General features: G+C 44.8%; 1 protein-coding gene across 3 annotated transcripts in view; it reads right to left on the bottom strand.

Moving 5' to 3' along the window:
- Positions 1 to 19,796, bottom strand: part of LOC145862463 (rho guanine nucleotide exchange factor TIAM1) — a 60,069-nt gene that overhangs the window by 15,776 nt on the left and 24,497 nt on the right. For 2 of the 3 annotated variants that reach the window (XM_082966804.1, XM_082966805.1), the window contains 5 exons: positions 7,889 to 8,089; positions 4,011 to 4,079; positions 2,767 to 2,892; positions 2,404 to 2,512; positions 95 to 274 (listed from right to left, as the gene is read on the bottom strand). In XM_082966804.1, coding sequence (XP_082822930.1) covers positions 95 to 274; positions 2,404 to 2,512; positions 2,767 to 2,892; positions 4,011 to 4,079; positions 7,889 to 8,089 — 685 coding nt within the window. Of the gene's footprint in view, positions 1 to 94; positions 275 to 2,403; positions 2,513 to 2,766; positions 2,893 to 4,010; positions 4,080 to 7,888; positions 8,090 to 8,545; positions 9,988 to 19,796 lie in introns of those variants that run through there. The other variant, XM_082966806.1, reaches the window with a different exon arrangement.

Genomic DNA, 19,796 nt, shown 5'->3' with positions numbered 1-19,796 from the left:
CAACCACCCACCCACTACCCACACCCCCACCCACCCTTCAACCCACCCATTACCCACCCTGCCTCCCTCCCTCCCTCCCTCCCTCCCTCCTTACCATTCAGGTGATAGTGTTCTTCACTATCAGGGTCAGTCAGTGAGTACAGCTCTCTCAGTAGTAGTGGGTACTTCAGGACTCTCTGGATGGGTTTGATCAGGTAGGACTCCAGGGTTGAGGAGTGTTGCTGTTTAGGGTTTCTCTCTTCCAGAAAGGCCTTGAAGTCTGCATCGGTCTTAGCTAGACGCAATGAGAGGGGAGGAGAAGGTTTTACACACATAACCTCCAAATGTTTCAGAGGAGCTGGATGATTAAATAACATCCGACATAGAGAAGTGCGTCAGGGGTGCCAAACTCATCCCATGGAGGGGCTCGTGTCTGCAGGTTTTTCCTTTCAATTAAGACCTAGACAACCAGGTGAGGGGAGTCATTTCCTTAATTCAATCAATCAAGTACAAGGAAGGAGCAAAAACCCGCAGACATTCGGCCCTCTGTGGATGGGGTCTGATGTGATCTGTTAACAAAATGTACTATCCTAAAATAACACATCTCTTCTGGGGAGTTGAATATTCAGCAGTGTTCAAAACCAGAGTGGAGGAGGACGACCGAATCAGGGCCAAGACCAGAGTGGGGGGGGGGGGACGGACGACCGAATCAGGGCCAAGACCAGAGTGGGGGGGGGGGGGACGGACGACCGAATCAGGGCCAAGACCAGAGGGGGGACGACCGAATCAAGGTCTCTGTCTTTATTCGGCCCCCCCCTCTCCGGTCTTGTTTCGGCCCCCCCACCCGCCAGTCTCCAAGAGGTCATTCCACACTGTCCTAACAGACCTGCTATAGCTATGAAGAGGTCATTCCACACTGTCCTAACAGACCTGCTATAGCTATGAAGAGGTCATTCCACACTGTCCTAACAGACCTGCTATAGCTATGAAGAGGTCATTCCACTCTGTCCTAACAGACCTGCTATAGCTATGAAGAGGTCATTCCACACTGTCCTAACAGACCTGCTATAGCTATGAAGAGGTCATTCCACACTGTCCTAACAGACCTGCTATAGCTATGAAGAGGTCATTCCTCACTGTCCTAACAGACCTGCTATAGCTATGAAGAGGTCATTCCACTCTGTCCTAACAGACCTGCTATAGCTATGAAGAGGTCATTCCTCACTGTCCTAACAGACCTGCTATAGCTATGAAGAGGTCATTCCACACTGTCCTAACAGACCTGCTATAGCTATGAAGAGGTCATTCCTCACTGTCCTAACAGACCTGCTATAGCTATGAAGAGGTCATTCCACTCTGTCCTAACAGACCTGCTATAGCTATGAAGAGGTCATTCCACACTGTCCTAACAGACCTGCTATAGCTATGAAGAGGTCATTCCACTCTGTCCTAACAGACCTGCTATAGCTATGAAGAGGTCATTCCACACTGTCCTAACAGACCTGCTATAGCTATGAAGAGGTAATTCGGGGACCCCTTAAAGCTCACTAAGGCCCCCAGGTGGTCCTAGGCCCACAGTTTGAGAAACACTGTCCTTGGAGGCTCCATCCCAAATAGCACCCTATTCCCTATATAGTGCAGTACTTATGACCAGTGCAGGGTGGAGGAAGCCGGTTTGGTGGGATCAGGGAGGAATGCTTCAGGTTTATTAACCCTTTATGAGCACCTTGGACACACAACCAACCACCCACACACCCACACACACACACCCACACACACACACACCCACACACACAACCACGCACACACACACACACACACACACACACACACACACACACACACACACACACACACACACACACACACACACACACACACACACACACACACACACACACACACACACAACCACACACACACAACCACACACACACACACACACACACACACACACAACCACACACACAACCACCCACACACAACCACACACACACACAACCACGCACACACACACACAACCACCCACACACCCACACACACACAACCACACACACAACCACGCACACACACACACAACCACGCACACACACACACACAACCATGCACACACACACACACAACCCCACACACACACACACACACACAACCACACACACACACACAACCACACACACACAACCCCACACACACAAACAACCACACAAACACGCACACAACCACACACACACACAACCACGCACACACACACACACAACCACGCACACACACAACCACACACACACACAACCACACACACACAACCACGCACACACACACACACACACAACCACGCACACACACACACACACACACAACCACGCACACACACACACACAACCACGCACACACACACAACCACACACACACACACTAACAGCTCACCTTTCACGAGCACCTTGGGGACTTTGGTGTGGCTGGCGCAGAACGCACTGTAGATCTTAAAGCGGTCTGCATAGTACAGGAAGGAACCTCCTAGAGAGAAGAGGATTTTCTGAGGAGAGGAGAGAGTCGTGGTTACACAATGTGTTTTGGAAGTGGAGCACAGTTAAAATGACACTCGTTCCAGCCAGGCTGTTATTTGGATCCAAGCAGAGCCTTATTTCATTTCAGGAAGCATGTTATTTTGTTCCAGGAAGAGCCGTCTTTCATTTTAAGGCAGGCTGTTATTTTGTCGTTCGAGGCAGGCTGTTATTTTGTCGTTGGAGGCAGGCTGTTATTTTGTCGTTCGAGGCAGGCTGTTTTTACCTTGAACTGGTCCACTCTCTCCAGCTTCTCCAGGTCTGGAACCAATCTGGTCCCGTCTTCTAGAGTCTTCAGGAATTCCACCTGGAACTCGACCATCTCAGGCAGGTTCCCAACCAGAATGTCCAGCTGGAGCCGCACAAAAGGAAAGGAAATATATTATTCCTCAATACATCAATGAATTACATACAACTCAAGGGTCCAATTACATTGAGAGGCATGCATCCCAAATGGCATCCTACTACCTATATAGTGCACTATTTCTGTGCACTGGATAGGAGATAGGGCTGCATTCTGGCTGCAACAGTTGAAGTGAGGAGATCCTATTAAAGCAATAGAACCATCTGTGTTCCATCAACATCACAGTGTCAAACCTTACAGCTATTTCTTTCTCTTCTCTTTAAACATCCTCCTCTCCCTCCCTCCCTCTCGTCCTCCCTCTCCCTCTTGTCCTCCCTCTCCCCCTCCCTCTCGTCCTCCCTCTCCCTCTCGTCCTCCCTCTCGTCCTCCCTCTCTCTCTCGTCCTCCCTCCCTCTCCCTCTCGTCCTCTCTCTCTCTCTCCCCCTCTCGTCCTCCCTCCATCTCCCTCTCGTCCTCCCTCTCGTCCTCCCTCTCTCTCTCGTCCTCCCTCTCGTCCTCTCTCTCGTCCTCCCTCCCTCTCCCTCTCGTCCTCTCTCTCGTCCTCCCTCCATCTCCCTCTCGTCCTCCCTCTCTCTCCCTCTCATCCTCCCTCTCTCTCCCTCTCATCCTCCCTCTCTCTCCCTCTCGTCCTCCCTCCATCTCCCTCTCGTCCTCCCTCTCGTCCTCCCTCTCTCTCTCGTCCTCCCTCCCTCTCCCTCTCGTCCTCTCTCTCGTCCTCCCTCCATCTCCCTCTCGTCCTCCCTCTCTCTCCCTCTCATCCTCCCTCTCTCTCCCTCCCTCTCTCTCCCTCTCGTCCTCCCTCTCTCTCCCTCTCGTCCTCCCTCCCTCTCGTCCTCCCTCCCTCTCCCTCTCGTCCTCCCTCCATCTCCCTCTCGTCCTCCCTCTCCCCCTCCCTCTCATCCCCTCTCCCTCTCCCTCTCCTACACACAGCACACGGTTATGAAACAGCCATTCTGAGAAACATTTTAGTACCAGATACATTTAAGCTACAGTATGGCTCCCTGTGTGTGTGTGTGTGTGTGTGTGTGTGTGTGTGTGTGTGTGTGTGTGTGTGTGTGTGTGTGTGTGTATATATATATATGTGTGTGTGAGTGTGTGTCTCATACCTCATCCTGAGTGAGGCAGGTCTCCTTCTGTAGTGGGGTTAAATACCTCCCGATGAGACAATGAAGATCCTGCAAGACAAGAGTGAATCAGGCTTGATTAGGGTGCTGAACACAAACACACACACACACACACACACACACACACACACACACACACACACACACACACACACACACACACACACACACACACACACACACACACACACACACACACACACACACACACACACACACACACACACACACACACAGGGACAGTTAAATAAAGGTGAAATAAAATAAATAAATGGATATGTACACACACTGACAGGGAGAATAGAATACACTCTGGTTTAAATGGCAGATTTAACATCTCTGATCACAACCAAGGTATTCAACTGTTAAAATAATACTGTTCCTAATCACACGTAAAGATATAGATCCTTTATTCTCTAGGTTTCACACTGACCGGGTTTGTTAAAGTATTATGGCATCTCTGTCAAGTAACATCTCTGTTTTTAGTTAGATCAGATTACATATGTATTGAGGTTATATTTGATATCTCAGAGCTTTTTTGTAACCCAGTTATAATACTGTAATATGTATTGCTTTGCTATATTCTATAACCCAGTTACACAATATACTACGTATTACTGTGATCTGTAACCCAGATATAACTCTGTCCAGTCACATGGGTCCTGTACAGAATGGGCCTAGGAAGGTATGTCTGTCTGTCAGTCTGCCATGTGCCCTGTACAGAATGGGACTAGGAAGGTATGTCTGTCTGTCAGTCTGCCATGTGCCCTGTACAGAATGGGACTAGGAAGGTATGTCTGTCTGTCAGTCTGCCATGTGTCCTGTACAGAATGGGGCTAGGAAGGTATGTCTGTCTGCCATGTGTCCTGTACAGAATGGGTATAGGAAGGTATTGCTGTCTGTCAGTCTGCCATGTGTCCTGTACAGAATGGGTGAAGGAAGGTATGTCTGTCTGTCAGTCTGCCATGTGTCCTGTACAGAATGGGATAGGAAGGTATGTCTGTCTGCCATGTGTCCTGTACAGAATGGGGCTAGGAAGGTATGTCTGTCTGTCAGTCTGCCATGGGTCCTGTACAGAATGGGTCTAGGAAGGTATGTCTGTCTGTCAGTCTGCCATGTGTCCTGTACTGAATGGGACTAGGAAGGTATGTCTGTCTGTCAGTCTGCCATGGGTCCTGTACAGAATGGGTCTAGGAAGGTATGTCTGTCTGTCAGTCTACCATGTGTCCTGTACAGAATGGGGCTAGGAAGGTATGTCTGTCTGTCAGTCTGCCATGGGTCCTGTACAGAATGGGACTAGGAAGGTATGTCTGTCTGTCAGTCTGCCATGTGCCCTGTACAGAATGGGACTAGGAAGGTATGTCTGTCTGTCAGTCTGCCATGTGTCCTGTACAGAATGGGGCTAGGAAGGTATGTCTGTCTGTCAGTCTGCCATGTGTCCTGTACAGAATGGGGCTAGGAAGGTATGTCTGTCTACCATGTGTCCTGTACAGAATGGGTCTAGGAAGGTATGGCTGTCTGTCAGTCTGCCATGTGTCCTGTACAGAATGGGACTAGGAAGGTATGTCTGTCTGTCAGTCTGCCATGTGTCCTGTACAGAATGGGGCTAGGAAGGTATGTCTGTCTACCATGTGTCCTGTACAGAATGGGTATAGGAAGGTATTGCTGTCTGTCAGTCTGCCATGGGTCCTGTACAGAATGGGTGAAGGAAGGTATGTCTGTCTGTCAGTCTGCCATGTGTCCTGTACAGAATGGGCTAGGAAGGTATGTCTGTCTGCCATGTGTCCTGTACAGAATGGGGCTAGGAAGGTATGTCTGTCTGTCAGTCTGCCATGGGTCCTGTACAGAATGGGTCTAGGAAGGTATGTCTGTCTGTCAGTCTGCCATGTGTCCTGTACTGAATGGGACTAGGAAGGTATGTCTGTCTGTCAGTCTGCCATGGGTCCTGTACAGAATGGGACTAGGAAGGTATGTCTGTCTGTCAGTCTGCCATGGGTCCTGTACAGAATGGGTCTAGGAAGGTATGTCTGTCTGTCAGTCTACCATGTGTCCTGTACAGAATGGGGCTAGGAAGGTATGTCTGTCTGTCAGTCTACCATGTGTCCTGTACAGAATGGGTCTAGGAAGGTATGTCTGTCTGTCAGTCTGCCATGTGTCCTGTACAGAATGGGGCTAGGAAGGTATGGCTGTCTGTCAGTCTGCCATGGGTCCTGTACAGAATGGGTCTAGGAAGGTATGTCTGTCTGTCAGTCTACCATGTGTCCTGTACAGAATGGGTCTAGGAAGGTATGTCTGTCTGTCAGTCTGCCATGTGTCCTGTACAGAATGGGGCTAGGAAGGTATGTCTGTCTGTCAGTCTGCCATGTGTCCTGTACAGAATGGGGCTAGGAAGGTATGGCTGTCTGTCAGTCTGCCATGTGTCCTGTACAGAATGGGACTAGGAAGGTATGGCTGTCTGTCAGTCTGCCAAGGGCACAGCAGTGTGCCTATAGGTCTCCTGGGGTAGAAACACAGATGCATCTGAATTCTTCACTTTGAGAACACACACAAACACACACACACACACACACACACACACACACACACACACACACACACACACACACACACACACACACACACACACACACACACACACACACACACACACACCCAACACCTGCCCCCTCCCACAAACACACACAGCCCCACCAAAAACACACACACCCACAAACACACACACACACCCTCCCACCGCAAACACACACACCAACAAACCCCCTCCCCCCACACACACCAGTGATGTAGTACTGACTTTAACATAGGTGATGTAGTACTGACTTTAACATAGGTGATGTAGTACTGACTTTAACATAGGTGATGTAGTACTGACTTTAACATAGGTGATGTAGTACTGACTTTAACATAGGTGATGTAGTACTGACTTTAACATAGGTGATGTAGTACTGACTTTAACATAGGTGATGTAGTACTGACTTTAACATAGGTGATGTAGTACTGACTTTAACATAGGTGATGTAGTACTGACTTTAACATAGGTGATGTAGTACTGACTTTAACATAGGTGATGTAGTACTGACTTTAACATAGGTGATGTAGTACTGACTTTAACATAGGTGATGTAGTACTGACTTTAACATAGGTGATGTAGTACTGACTTTAACATAGGTGATGTAGTACTGACTTTAACATAGGTGATGTAGTACTGACTTTAACATAGGTGATGTAGTACTGACTTTAACATAGGTGATGTACTACTGACTTTAACATAGGTGATGTAGTACTGACTTTAACATAGGTGATGTAGTACTGACTTTAACATAGGTGATGTAGTACTGACTTTAACATAGGTGATGTAGTACTGACTTTAACATAGGTGATGTAGTACTGACTTTAACATAGGTGATGTACTACTGACTTTAACATAGGTGATGTACTACTGACTTTAACATAGGTGATGTAGTACTGACTTTAACATAGGTGATGTAGTACTGACTTTAACATAGGTGATGTACTACTGACTTTAACATAGGTGATGTAGTACTGACTTTAACATAGGTGATGTAGTACTGACTTTAACATAGGTGATGTAGTACTGACTTTAACATAGGTGATGTAGTACTGACTTTAACATAGGTGATGTAGTACTGACTTTAACATAGGTGATGTAGTACTGACTTTAACATAGGTGATGTACTACTGACTTTAACATAGGTGATGTAGTACTGACTTTAACATAGGTGATGTAGTACTGACTTTAACATAGGTGATGTAGTACTGACTTTAACATAGGTGATGTAGTACTGACTTTAACATAGGTGATGTAGTACTGACTTTAACATAGGTGATGTAGTACTGACTTTAACATAGGTGCGTTCGGTCTCCACCAGCTCACAGATGACTTTGCGTAGCTTGTCGGCGTCGGAGAGCTGACGGGTGGCGGTGCCGGTGGCGGGCGGAGGGAAGGGCGACTCCAGGCTGGGGGAGGAGGAACTTGTGGCACATTCAGACGGATTCATGTCATGGAGACTGCGACAGAACGCTGCAACCTGCTCCGTACTCTACAGAGAGAGAGAGAGAGAGAGAGAGAGAGAGAGAGAGAGAGAGAGAGAGAGAGAGAGAGAGGGATGGAGAGGAGAGAGAATGAGGTAGAGAGATGGAGGGAGAGAGAGAGAAAATGAGAGCGAGAGGGATGTCAGAGGAGAGAAAATGAGAGATGGAGAGAGAGAGATGGAGAGGAGAGAAAATGAGAGATGGAGAGGAGAGAAAATAAGAGATGGAGAGGAGAGAGAATGAGGTAGAGAGATGGAGAGAGAGTGAACGATAGAGTGATGGAGAGAGAGAGAGGGGGAAGAGAGAAATGAGTAAGACTACTTTGTACCTCAGTCCTGCAGGCAGGCGATGGAGGAAGGGATCAGAAGAACAGATGAATAAAGAGGACAGAAGAATCTGTTTACATCAGCCACGTCCTTCCTCTCTCTCTCTCTCTCTCTCTCTCTCTCTCTCTCTCTCTCTACCCTCTTATGTCTGTTTCTACCTCCTGATCAGTCTCTCCGAGGCAGGCAGGAGGAAGGAAAGTATGTACGTACGGGTGCCACTTTCCTTCAGTTCCTCTAACTCTGAGGCCGTCTGGCAATTAGTGACTACGCAGCGAGGAGAGGCAGGATGGAGAGATGGAGCGAGGACAGAAGAGGGAGGTTGGAGAGATGGAGCGAGGACAGGAGAGGGAGGATGGAGAGATGGAAAGGGAGCTTTAAAAAAAAAATCATTTGCACTCATTCGTCTATTTTCGGCCTGTCATAACAGTCTTTCTCTCCCTCTCCCCTTGTGTTTCCCTGATGGCTGATGGTATTGATCTTTCTCCCTCTCTCTTTCTCTCTCTCTCCTTGTGTTTTCCTGTGTGGCTGATGGTATCGATCTCTCTCTCTCCTTGTGTTTCCCTGATGTTATTGATCTCTCTCTCTCCTTGTGTTTTCCTGATGTTATTGATCTCTCTCTCTCCTTGTGTTTCCCTGATGTTATTGATCTCTCTCTCCTTGTGTTTTCCTGATGTTATTGATCTCTCTCTCCTTGTGTTTTCCTGATGTTATTGATCTCTCTCTCTCCTTGTGTTTTCCTGATGTTATTGATCTCTCTCTCCTTGTGTTTTCCTGATGTTATTGATCTCTCTCTCTCCTTGTGTTTTCCTGATGTTATTGATCTCTCTCTCCTTGTGTTTTCCTGATGTTATTGATCTCTCTCTCCTTGTGTTTTCCTGATGTTATTGATCTCTCTCTCCTTGTGTTTTCCTGATGTTATTGATCTCTCTCTCCTTGTGTTTTCCTGATGTTATTGATCTCTCTCTCTCCTTGTGTTTTCCTGATGTTATTGATCTCTCTCTCCTTGTGTTTTCCTGATGTTATTGATCTCTCTCTCTCCTTGTGTTTTCCTGATGTTATTGATCTCTCTCTCCTTGTGTTTTCCTGATGTTATTGATCTCTCTCTCCTTGTGTTTTCCTGATGTTATTGATCTCTCTCTCTCCTTGTGTTTTCCTGATGTTATTGATCTCTCTCTCCTTGTGTTTTCCTGATGTTATTGATCTCTCTCTCCTTGTGTTTTCCTGATGTTATTGATCTCTCTCTCCTTGTGTTTTCCTGATGTTATTGATCTCTCTCTCCTTGTGTTTTCCTGATGTTATTGATCTCTCTCTCCTTGTGTTTTCCTGATGTTATTGATCTCTCTCTCTCCTTGTGTTTTCCTGATGTTATTGATCTCTCTCTCCTTGTGTTTTCCTGATGTTATTGATCTCTCTCTCCTTGTGTTTTCCTGATGTTATTGATCTCTCTCTCTCCTTGTGTTTTCCTGATGTTATTGATCTCTCTCTCCTTGTGTTTTCCTGATGTTATTGATCTCTCTCTCTCCTTGTGTTTTCCTGATGTTATTGATCTCTCTCTCCTTGTGTTTTCCTGATGTTATTGATCTCTCTCTTATTGATCTCTCTCTCCTTGTGTTTTCCTGATGTTATTGATCTCTCTCTCTCCTTGTGTTTTCCTGATGTTATTGATCTCTCTCTCCTTGTGTTTTCCTGATGTTATTGATCTCTCTCTCCTTGTGTTTTCCTGATGTTATTGATCTCTCTCTCCTTGTGTTTTCCTGATGTTATTGATCTCTCTCTCCTTGTGTTTTCCTGATGTTATTGATCTCTCTCTCCTTGTGTTTTCCTGATGTTATTGATCTCTCTCTCTCCTTGTGTTTTCCTGATGTTATTGATCTCTCTCTCCTTGTGTTTTCCTGATGTTATTGATCTCTCTCTCCTTGTGTTTTCCTGATGTTATTGATCTCTCTCTCCTTGTGTTTTCCTGATGGTATCGATCTCTCTCTCTCCTTGTGTTTTCCTGATGTTATTGATCTCTCTCTCTCCTTGTGTTTTCCTGATGTTATTGATCTCTCTCTCTCCTTGTGTTTCCCTGATGTTATTGATCTCTCTCTCTCCTTGTGTTTTCCTGATGTTATTGATCTCTCTCTCCTTGTGTTTTCCTGATGTTATTGATCTCTCTCTCCTTGTGTTTTCCTGATGTTATTGATCTCTCTCTCCTTGTGTTTTCCTGATGTTATTGATCTCTCTCTCTCCTTGTGTTTTCCTGATGTTATTGATCTCTCTCTCCTTGTGTTTTCCTGATGTTATTGATCTCTCTCTCCTTGTGTTTTCCTGATGTTATTGATCTCTCTCTCTCCTTGTGTTTTCCTGATGTTATTGATCTCTCTCTCTCCTTGTGTTTTCCTGATGTTATTGATCTCTCTCTCCTTGTGTTTTCCTGATGTTATTGATCTCTCTCTCTCCTTGTGTTTTCCTGATGTTATTGATCTCTCTCTCTCCTTGTGTTTTCCTGATGTTATTGATCTCTCTCTCCTTGTGTTTTCCTGATGTTATTGATCTCTCTCTCTCCTTGTGTTTTCCTGATGTTATTGATCTCTCTCTCCTTGTGTTTTCCTGATGTTATTGATCTCTCTCTCTCCTTGTGTTTTCCTGATGTTATTGATCTCTCTCTCTCCTTGTGTTTTCCTGATGTTATTGATCTCTCTCTCTCTCCTTGTGTTTTCCTGATGTTATTGATCTCTCTCTCTCTCCTTGTGTTTTCCTGATGTTATTGATCTCTCTCTCCTTGTGTTTTCCTGATGTTATTGATCTCTCTCTCCTTGTGTTTTCCTGATGTTATTGATCTCTCTCTCCTTGTGTTTTCCTGATGTTATTGATCTCTCTCTCCTTGTGTTTTCCTGATGTTATTGATCTCTCTCTCCTTGTGTTTTCCTGATGTTATTGATCTCTCTCTCCTTGTGTTTTCCTGATGTTATTGATCTCTCTCTCCTTGTGTTTTCCTGATGTTATTGATCTCTCTCTCCTTGTGTTTTCCTGATGTTATTGATCTCTCTCTCCTTGTGTTTTCCTGATGTTATTGATCTCTCTCTCCTTGTGTTTTCCTGATGTTATTGATCTCTCTCTCCTTGTGTTTCCCTGATGTTATTGATCTCTCTCTCCTTGTGTTTTCCTGATGTTATTGATCTCTCTCTCTCCTTGTGTTTTCCTGATGTTATTGATCTCTCTCTCTCCTTGTGTTTTCCTGATGTTATTGATCTCTCTCTCCTTGTGTTTTCCTGATGTTATTGATCTCTCTCTCCTTGTGTTTTCCTGATGTTATTGATCTCTCTCTCCTTGTGTTTTCCTGATGTTATTGATCTCTCTCTCCTTGTGTTTTCCTGATGTTATTGATCTCTCTCTCCTTGTGTTTTCCTGATGTTATTGATCTCTCTCTCCTTGTGTTTTCCTGATGTTATTGATCTCTCTCTCCTTGTGTTTCCCTGATGTTATTGATCTCTCTCTCCTTGTGTTTTCCTGATGTTATTGATCTCTCTCTCTCCTTGTGTTTTCCTGATGTTATTGATCTCTCTCTCCTTGTGTTTTCCTGATGTTATTGATCTCTCTCTCCTTGTGTTTTCCTGATGTTATTGATCTCTCTCTCCTTGTGTTTTCCTGATGTTATTGATCTCTCTCTCCTTGTGTTTTCCTGATGTTATTGATCTCTCTCTCCTTGTGTTTTCCTGATGTTATTGATCTCTCTCTCCTTGTGTTTTCCTGATGTTATTGATCTCTCTCTCTCTCCTTGTGTTTTCCTGATGTTATTGATCTCTCTCTCTCCTTGTGTTTTCCTGATGTTATTGATCTCTCTCTCCTTGTGTTTTCCTGATGTTATTGATCTCTCTCTCCTTGTGTTTTCCTGATGTTATTGATCTCTCTCTCCTTGTGTTTTCCTGATGTTATTGATCTCTCTCTCTCCTTGTGTTTTCCTGATGTTATTGATCTCTCTCTCCTTGTGTTTTCCTGATGTTATTGATCTCTCTCTCCTTGTGTTTTCCTGATGTTATTGATCTCTCTCTCTCCTTGTGTTTTCCTGATGTTATTGATCTCTCTCTCCTTGTGTTTTCCTGATGTTATTGATCTCTCTCTCCTTGTGTTTCCCTGATGTTATTGATCTCTCTCTCTCCTTGTGTTTTCCTGATGTTATTGATCTCTCTCTCCTTGTGTTTTCCTGATGTTATTGATCTCTCTCTCCTTGTGTTTTCCTGATGTTATTGATCTCTCTCTCCTTGTGTTTTCCTGATGTTATTGATCTCTCTCTCTCCTTGTGTTTTCCTGATGTTATTGATCTCTCTCCTTGTGTTTTCCTGATGTTATTGATCTCTCTCTCTCCTTGTGTTTTCCTGATGTTATTGATCTCTCTCTCCTTGTGTTTTCCTGATGTTATTGATCTCTCTCTCTCCTTGTGTTTTCCTGATGTTATTGATCTCTCTCTCCTTGTGTTTTCCTGATGTTATTGATCTCTCTCTCCTTGTGTTTTCCTGATGTTATTGATCTCTCTCTCTCCTTGTGTTTTCCTGATGTTATTGATCTCTCTCTCTCCTTGTGTTTTCCTGATGTTATTGATCTCTCTCTCCTTGTGTTTTCCTGATGTTATTGATCTCTCTCTCCTTGTGTTTTCCTGATGTTATTGATCTCTCTCTCTCCTTGTGTTTTCCTGATGTTATTGATCTCTCTCTCCTTGTGTTTTCCTGATGTTATTGATCTCTCTCTCCTTGTGTTTTCCTGATGTTATTGATCTCTCTCTCCTTGTGTTTTCCTGATGTTATTGATCTCTCTCTCTCCTTGTGTTTTCCTGATGTTATTGATCTCTCTCTCTCTCCTTGTGTTTTCCTGATGTTATTGATCTCTCTCTCCTTGTGTTTTCCTGATGTTATTGATCTCTCTCTCCTTGTGTTTTCCTGATGTTATTGATCTCTCTCTCTCCTTGTGTTTTCCTGATGTTATTGATCTCTCTCTCCTTGTGTTTTCCTGATGTTATTGATCTCTCTCTCCTTGTGTTTTCCTGATGTTATTGATCTCTCTCTCCTTGTGTTTTCCTGATGTTATTGATCTCTCTCTCTCCTTGTGTTTTCCTGATGTTATTGATCTCTCTCTCTCTCCTTGTGTTTTCCTGATGTTATTGATCTCTCTCTCTCCTTGTGTTTTCCTGATGTTATTGATCTCTCTCCTTGTGTTTCCCTGATGTTATTGATCTCTCTCTCTCTCCTTGTGTTTTCCTGATGTTATTGATCTCTCTCTCCTTGTGTTTTCCTGATGTTATTGATCTCTCTCCTTGTGTTTTCCTGATGTTATTGATCTCTCTCTCCTTGTGTTTTCCTGATGTTATTGATCTCTCTCTCCTTGTGTTTTCCTGATGTTATTGATCTCTCTCTCTCCTTGTGTTTTCCTGATGTTATTGATCTCTCTCTCTCCTTGTGTTTTCCTGATGTTATTGATCTCTCTCTCCTTGTGTTTTCCTGATGTTATTGATCTCTCTCTCCTTGTGTTTTCCTGATGTTATTGATCTCTCTCTCTCCCCTTGTGTTTTCCTGATGTTATTGATCTCTCTCTCCTTGTGTTTTCCTGATGTTATTGATCTCTCTCTCCTTGTGTTTTCCTGATGTTATTGATCTCTCTCTCTCTCCTTGTGTTTTCCTGATGTTATTGATCTCTCTCTCTCCTTGTGTTTTCCTGATGTTATTGATCTCTCTCTCTCTCCTTGTGTTTTCCTGATGTTATTGATCTCTCTCTCCTTGTGTTTTCCTGATGTTATTGATCTCTCTCTCCTTGTGTTTTCCTGATGTTATTGATCTCTCTCTCCTTGTGTTTTCCTGATGTTATTGATCTCTCTCTCCTTGTGTTTTCCTGATGTTATTGATCTCTCTCTCCTTGTGTTTTCCTGATGTTATTGATCTCTCTCTCTCCTTGTGTTTTCCTGATGTTATTGATCTCTCTCTCCTTGTGTTTTCCTGATGTTATTGATCTCTCTCTCTCCTTGTGTTTTCCTGATGTTATTGATCTCTCTCTCTCCTTGTGTTTTCCTGATGTTATTGATCTCTCTCTCCTTGTGTTTTCCTGATGTTATTGATCTCTCTCCTTGTGTTTTCCTGATGTTATTGATCTCTCTCTCTCCTTGTGTTTTCCTGATGTTATTGATCTCTCTCTCTCCTTGTGTTTTCCTGATGTTATTGATCTCTCTCTCCTTGTGTTTTCCTGATGTTATTGATCTCTCTCTCTCTCCTTGTGTTTTCCTGATGTTATTGATCTCTCTCTCTCCTTGTGTTTTCCTGATGTTATTGATCTCTCTCTCCTTGTGTTTTCCTGATGTTATTGATCTCTCTCTCCTTGTGTTTTCCTGATGTTATTGATCTCTCTCTCCTTGTGTTTTCCTGATGTTATTGATCTCTCTCTCCTTGTGTTTTCCTGATGTTATTGATCTCTCTCTCCTTGTGTTTTCCTGATGTTATTGATCTCTCTCTCTCTCCTTGTGTTTTCCTGATGTTATTGATCTCTCTCTCTCTCCTTGTGTTTTCCTGATGTTATTGATCTCTCTCTCCTTGTGTTTTCCTGATGTTATTGATCTCTCTCTCCTTGTGTTTTCCTGATGGCTGATGGTATTGATCTCTTTTCAGATAATCAAAACCAAAACAATACATACAGAATGTTGCCTAGGAGACCATGTTGCCTAGGAGACCATGTTGCCTAGGAGACCAGCAGTGTTAATCTGTATTGTTGGCCTATAATAATTTAGGGCAGAAATAGATGGGTTGGTTGTTTAGCAACAAAACCGAGGCGTGAGCAGCTATGGGACAAAACAGACGGGGTTGACTTAGATTGTTGACAACTATTGCTAAATCAATATGAAAACAAGCTTATATTTTGGGTTCTGATGGGGTACGACAGTTGAACTAAAGCTCATGAGGCATTTATAAAAGTTATATTCTGTAAAAAATCAATAGGTACGTATCATTAATGTATTAGTCCAAACATTAACGTCCTGCACAGGCATCCTATTTCCCATTTAAAATACACCACATGACCAAAAGTATGTGGACACCTGAACAGACATCTCCTTCAAAACCATGGGCATTAATATGGAGTTATTCCCCCCTTTGCTGCTATAACAGCCTCCACTCTTCTGGGAAGGCTTTCCACTAGATGTTGGAACATTGCTGCTATAACAGCCTCCACTCTTCTGGGAAGGCTTTCCACTAGATGTTGGAACATTGCTGCTATAACAGCCTCCACTCTTCTGGGAAGGCTTTCCACTAGATGTTGGAACATTGCTGCGGGGACTTGTTGTTGGTTTAAGATTTCCCTTCACTGGAACTAAGGGGCCCGAACCATGAAAAAACAGCCCCAGACCATTATTCCTCCTCCACCTAACTTTAAAGTTGGTGCTATGCATTGGGGCAAGTAGCGTTCTCCTGGCATCCGCCAAACCCTGATACATCTGTCGGACTGCCAGATGGTGAAGCGTGATTCATCACACCAGAGAACGTGTTTCCACTGCTCCAGAGTCCAACGGCAGCGAGCTTTACACCACTCCAGCCGATGCTTGGCATTGCACATGGTGATGTTAGGCTTGTGTACGGCTGCTCGGCCATGGAAACCCATTTCATGAAGCTCCCGACGAACAGTTCTTGTGCTGACGCTGCTTCCAGAGGCAGTTTGGAACTCGGTAGTGAGTGTTGCAATCGAGGACAGATGATTTTTACACGCTTCAGCACTCGGCGGTCCTGTTCTGTGAGATTGTGTGGCCTACCACTTCAAATCAAAACTTTATTTGTCACCTGCGCCGAATACAACAAGTGTAGACTTAACCATGAAATGGTTACTTACAAGCCCTTAACCAACAGCGCAGTTCAAGACTAAAATATAAAGTAATAATAAAAAGTAACACAATAAGAACAACGAGGCTTTATACAGGAGGCACCGGTACCGAGTCAGTGTGCAGGGGAACAGGCTAGTTGAGGTAGTCTGTACATGTAGGTGGGGTTGAAGTGACTATGCATAGGTAACAAACAACCAGCGAGTAGCATCAGTGTACAGAGGGTTGGGTGAGGAGGTCAATGTAAATTGTTCGGTAGTCTTATGGCTTGGGGGTAGAAGCTGTTGAGGAGCCTTTTGGTCCTAGACGTGGCGCTCCGGTACCGCTTGCCGTGCGGTAGCAGAGAAAACAGACTATAACTTGTGTGACTGGAGTCTCTGACAATTTTATGGGCTTTGCTCTGACACAACCTATTATATAGGTCCAGGATGGCAGGAAGCTTGGCCCCAGTGATGTACTGGGCCATTCGCACTACCCTCTGTAGCACATTACAGTCAGATACCGAGCAGTTGCCATACCAGGCGGTGATACAACTGGTCAGGATGCTCTCGATGATGCAGCTGTAGAACCTTTTGAGGATCTGGGGGCCCATGCCAAATCTTTTCAGTCTCCTGAGGGGGAAAAGGTTTTGTGGTGAACCTCTTCACGACTGTCTTGGTGTGTTTGAACCATGATAGTTCATTGGTGGACACCAAGGGACTTGAAACTCTTGACCCGCTCCACTACAGCCCCGTTGTGTTAATGGGGGCCTGTTCGGCCTGCCTTTTCCTGTAGTCAGCGATCAGCTCCTTTGTCTTGCTCACACTGAGGGAGAGATTGTTGTCCTGGCACCACACTGCCAGTTCTCTGACCTCCTCCCTATAGGCCGTCTCATCGTTGTCGGTGATCAGGCCTAGCATTGTTGTGTCGTCAGCAAACTTAATGGTGGTGTTGAGTTTATTTAATTTTTTTACAGGGACAGTTCACATTAATCAATGTTTCAGTAAAAGTGCCGGTTTTAGCCAGCCGGCTAATTTTCAACCGCAGTCCCTGGGCAGGTTGGAGTCGTGTTTGGCCACACAATGGGGACTAAGTACACACCCCTGAGGGGCCCCAGTGTTAAGGATCAGAGTGGAAGACGTGTTGTTGCCTACTCTTACCACCTGGGGGCAGCCCGTCAGGAAGTCCAAGAACCAGTTGCAGAGGGAGGTGTTTATTCCCAGGGTCCTTAGCTTAGTGATGAGCTTCGTGGGCACTATGGTGTTGAACGCTGAGCTGTAGTCAATGAACAGCATTCTCACATAGGTGTTCCTTTTGTCCAGGTGAGAAAGGGCAGTGTGGAGTGAGATTGAGATTGCGTCATCTGAGGATCTGTTGGGGCGGTATGCAAACTGAAGTGGGTCTAGAGTGTCCCGGAGGATGCTGTTGATGTGAGCCATGACCAGCCTTTCAAAGCACTTCATGGCTACCGATGTGAGTGCCACGGGGCGGTAATCATTTAGGCAGGTTTCCTTCGCTTCCTTGGGCACAGGGACTATGGTGGAATGCTTGAAACATGTAGGTATTACAGACTCGGACAGGGACAGGTTGAAAATGTCAGTGAAGACACTTGACAGTTGGTCTGCGCATGCTTTGAGTCCATGCCCTGGTAATCTGTCTGGCCCAGTGGCTTTGTGAATGTTGACCTGTTTAAAGGTCTTGTTCACATCGGCTACCGAGAGCGTGATCACACAGTCATCCAGAACAGCTGGTGCTCTCGTGCATGCTTCAGTGTTGCTTGCCTCGAAGCGAGCATAAAAGGCATTTAGCTAGTCTGGTAGGCTCCCGTCACTGGGAAGCACGCATCTGGGTTTCCCTTTGTAGTCCCTAATAGTTTTAAAGCCACATCCGACGAGCGTCAGAGCTGGTGTAGTAGGATTCAATCTTTAACCCTGTATTGACGCTTTTCTTGTTTGATGGTTCGTCTGAGGGCATTGTGGGATTTCTTATAAGCGTCCGGATTAGTCTCCCGGCTCTTCGAAAGAGGCAGCTCTAGCCTTTAGCTCGATGCAAATGTTGCCTGCAATCCATGGCTTCTGGTTGGGATATGTACATACAGTCACTGTGGGGACGACGTCATCGATGCACTTATTGATGAAGCCAATGACTGAGGTGGTGTACTCCTCAATGCCATTGGATGAATCCCGGAACATATTCCAGTCTGTGCAGCAAAACAGTCCTGCAGCGTAGCATCTGCATCATCTGACCACTTCCGTATTGAGCGATTCACTTGTACTTCCTGCTTTAATTTTTGCTTGTAAACAGGAATCAGGAGGATATTATTATGGTAAGATTTGCCAAATGGAGGGCGAGGGAGAGCTTTGTACGCGTCTCTGTGTGTGGAGTAAAAGTGATAGGATTTTTTTCCCCCCCTGGTTGCACATGTGACATGCTGGTAAAATTAGGTAAAACTGATTTAAGTTTGCCTGCATTAAAGTCCCGGGCCACTAGGAGCGCTGCTTCTGGGTGAGCATTTTCTTCTTTGCTTATGGCCTTATAGAGTTGGTTGAGAGCGGTCTTAGTGCCAGCTTCGTTCTGTGGTGGTAAGTGGACGGCTACAAATAATACAGATGAGAACTTTCTTGGTAGATAGTGTGGTCTACAGCTTATCATAAGGTACTCTACCTCAGGCGAGCAATACCTCAAGACTTCTTTTATATTAGACATTGGGCACCAGCTGTTGTTATTGACAAAAGGACACACACATCCACCCCTCGTCTTACCATTTCGCAGCTAAGCCGTTGTTGCTCCTAGATGTTTCCACTTCACAATAAACAGCACTTACAGTTGACCAGGACAGCTCGATCAGGGCAGAAATTTGATGAACTGACTTGTTGGAAAGGTGGCATCCTATGACGGTGCCACTTTGAAAGTCAATGAGCTCTTCAGCAAAGGTTGTGGCTGAAATAGCCAAATCCACTAATTTGAAGGGGCAAATCTCAAGTCTTCCCTGTGGCTCAGTTGGTAGAGCATGGTGTGTGCAACGCCAGGGTTGTGGGTTCGATTCCCACGGGGGGGGCCAGTACAAAAAAAATATCTATATATATATTAAAAAAAAATGCATGAAATGAAATGTATGCATTCACTACTGTAAGTCGCTCTGGATAAGAGCGTCTGCTAAATGCCTAAAATGTAAATGTAAAATGGGTGTCCACATACTCTTGTATATAACTTGTATTTCGACTCCAATGTTTATTGAAAACATAAATACATTTGCACAGTGAGCACTCGTTGTCTGTCAAATACATCATTACAGTCGTTGGTTAGCTAGCTAACACATTTGAGCCATATTAGCATAGACGTGACATCAGTCAAACACCTCTTAAACAAGACATGGAATCAAGAACCAGATAAAACCAGCTGAAATGAGTCACCTAAGATTCTCCACATGGCAGCTTCTTATCATTGTTGCTAAGATATCTGGCCATCCAGAATCACAACAAACAGCCTTCTTGCCCCATTGAAGCGCATGCATCGTTCTCTTGGTGACGTTGTCAGCTAACCGGTCTATAGACTTGTGTGAAAGAGAGAAGTGTACTGTGC

This window comes from Salmo salar, chromosome 20 (genome assembly GCF_965601325.2).
Source record: "Salmo salar chromosome 20, fSalSal1, whole genome shotgun sequence".
NCBI classification, from domain to species: Eukaryota; Metazoa; Chordata; class Actinopteri; order Salmoniformes; family Salmonidae; genus Salmo; species Salmo salar.
Note: the sequence above shows the minus strand (reverse complement) of the source record. Positions and strands in the feature narration are given on the sequence as shown.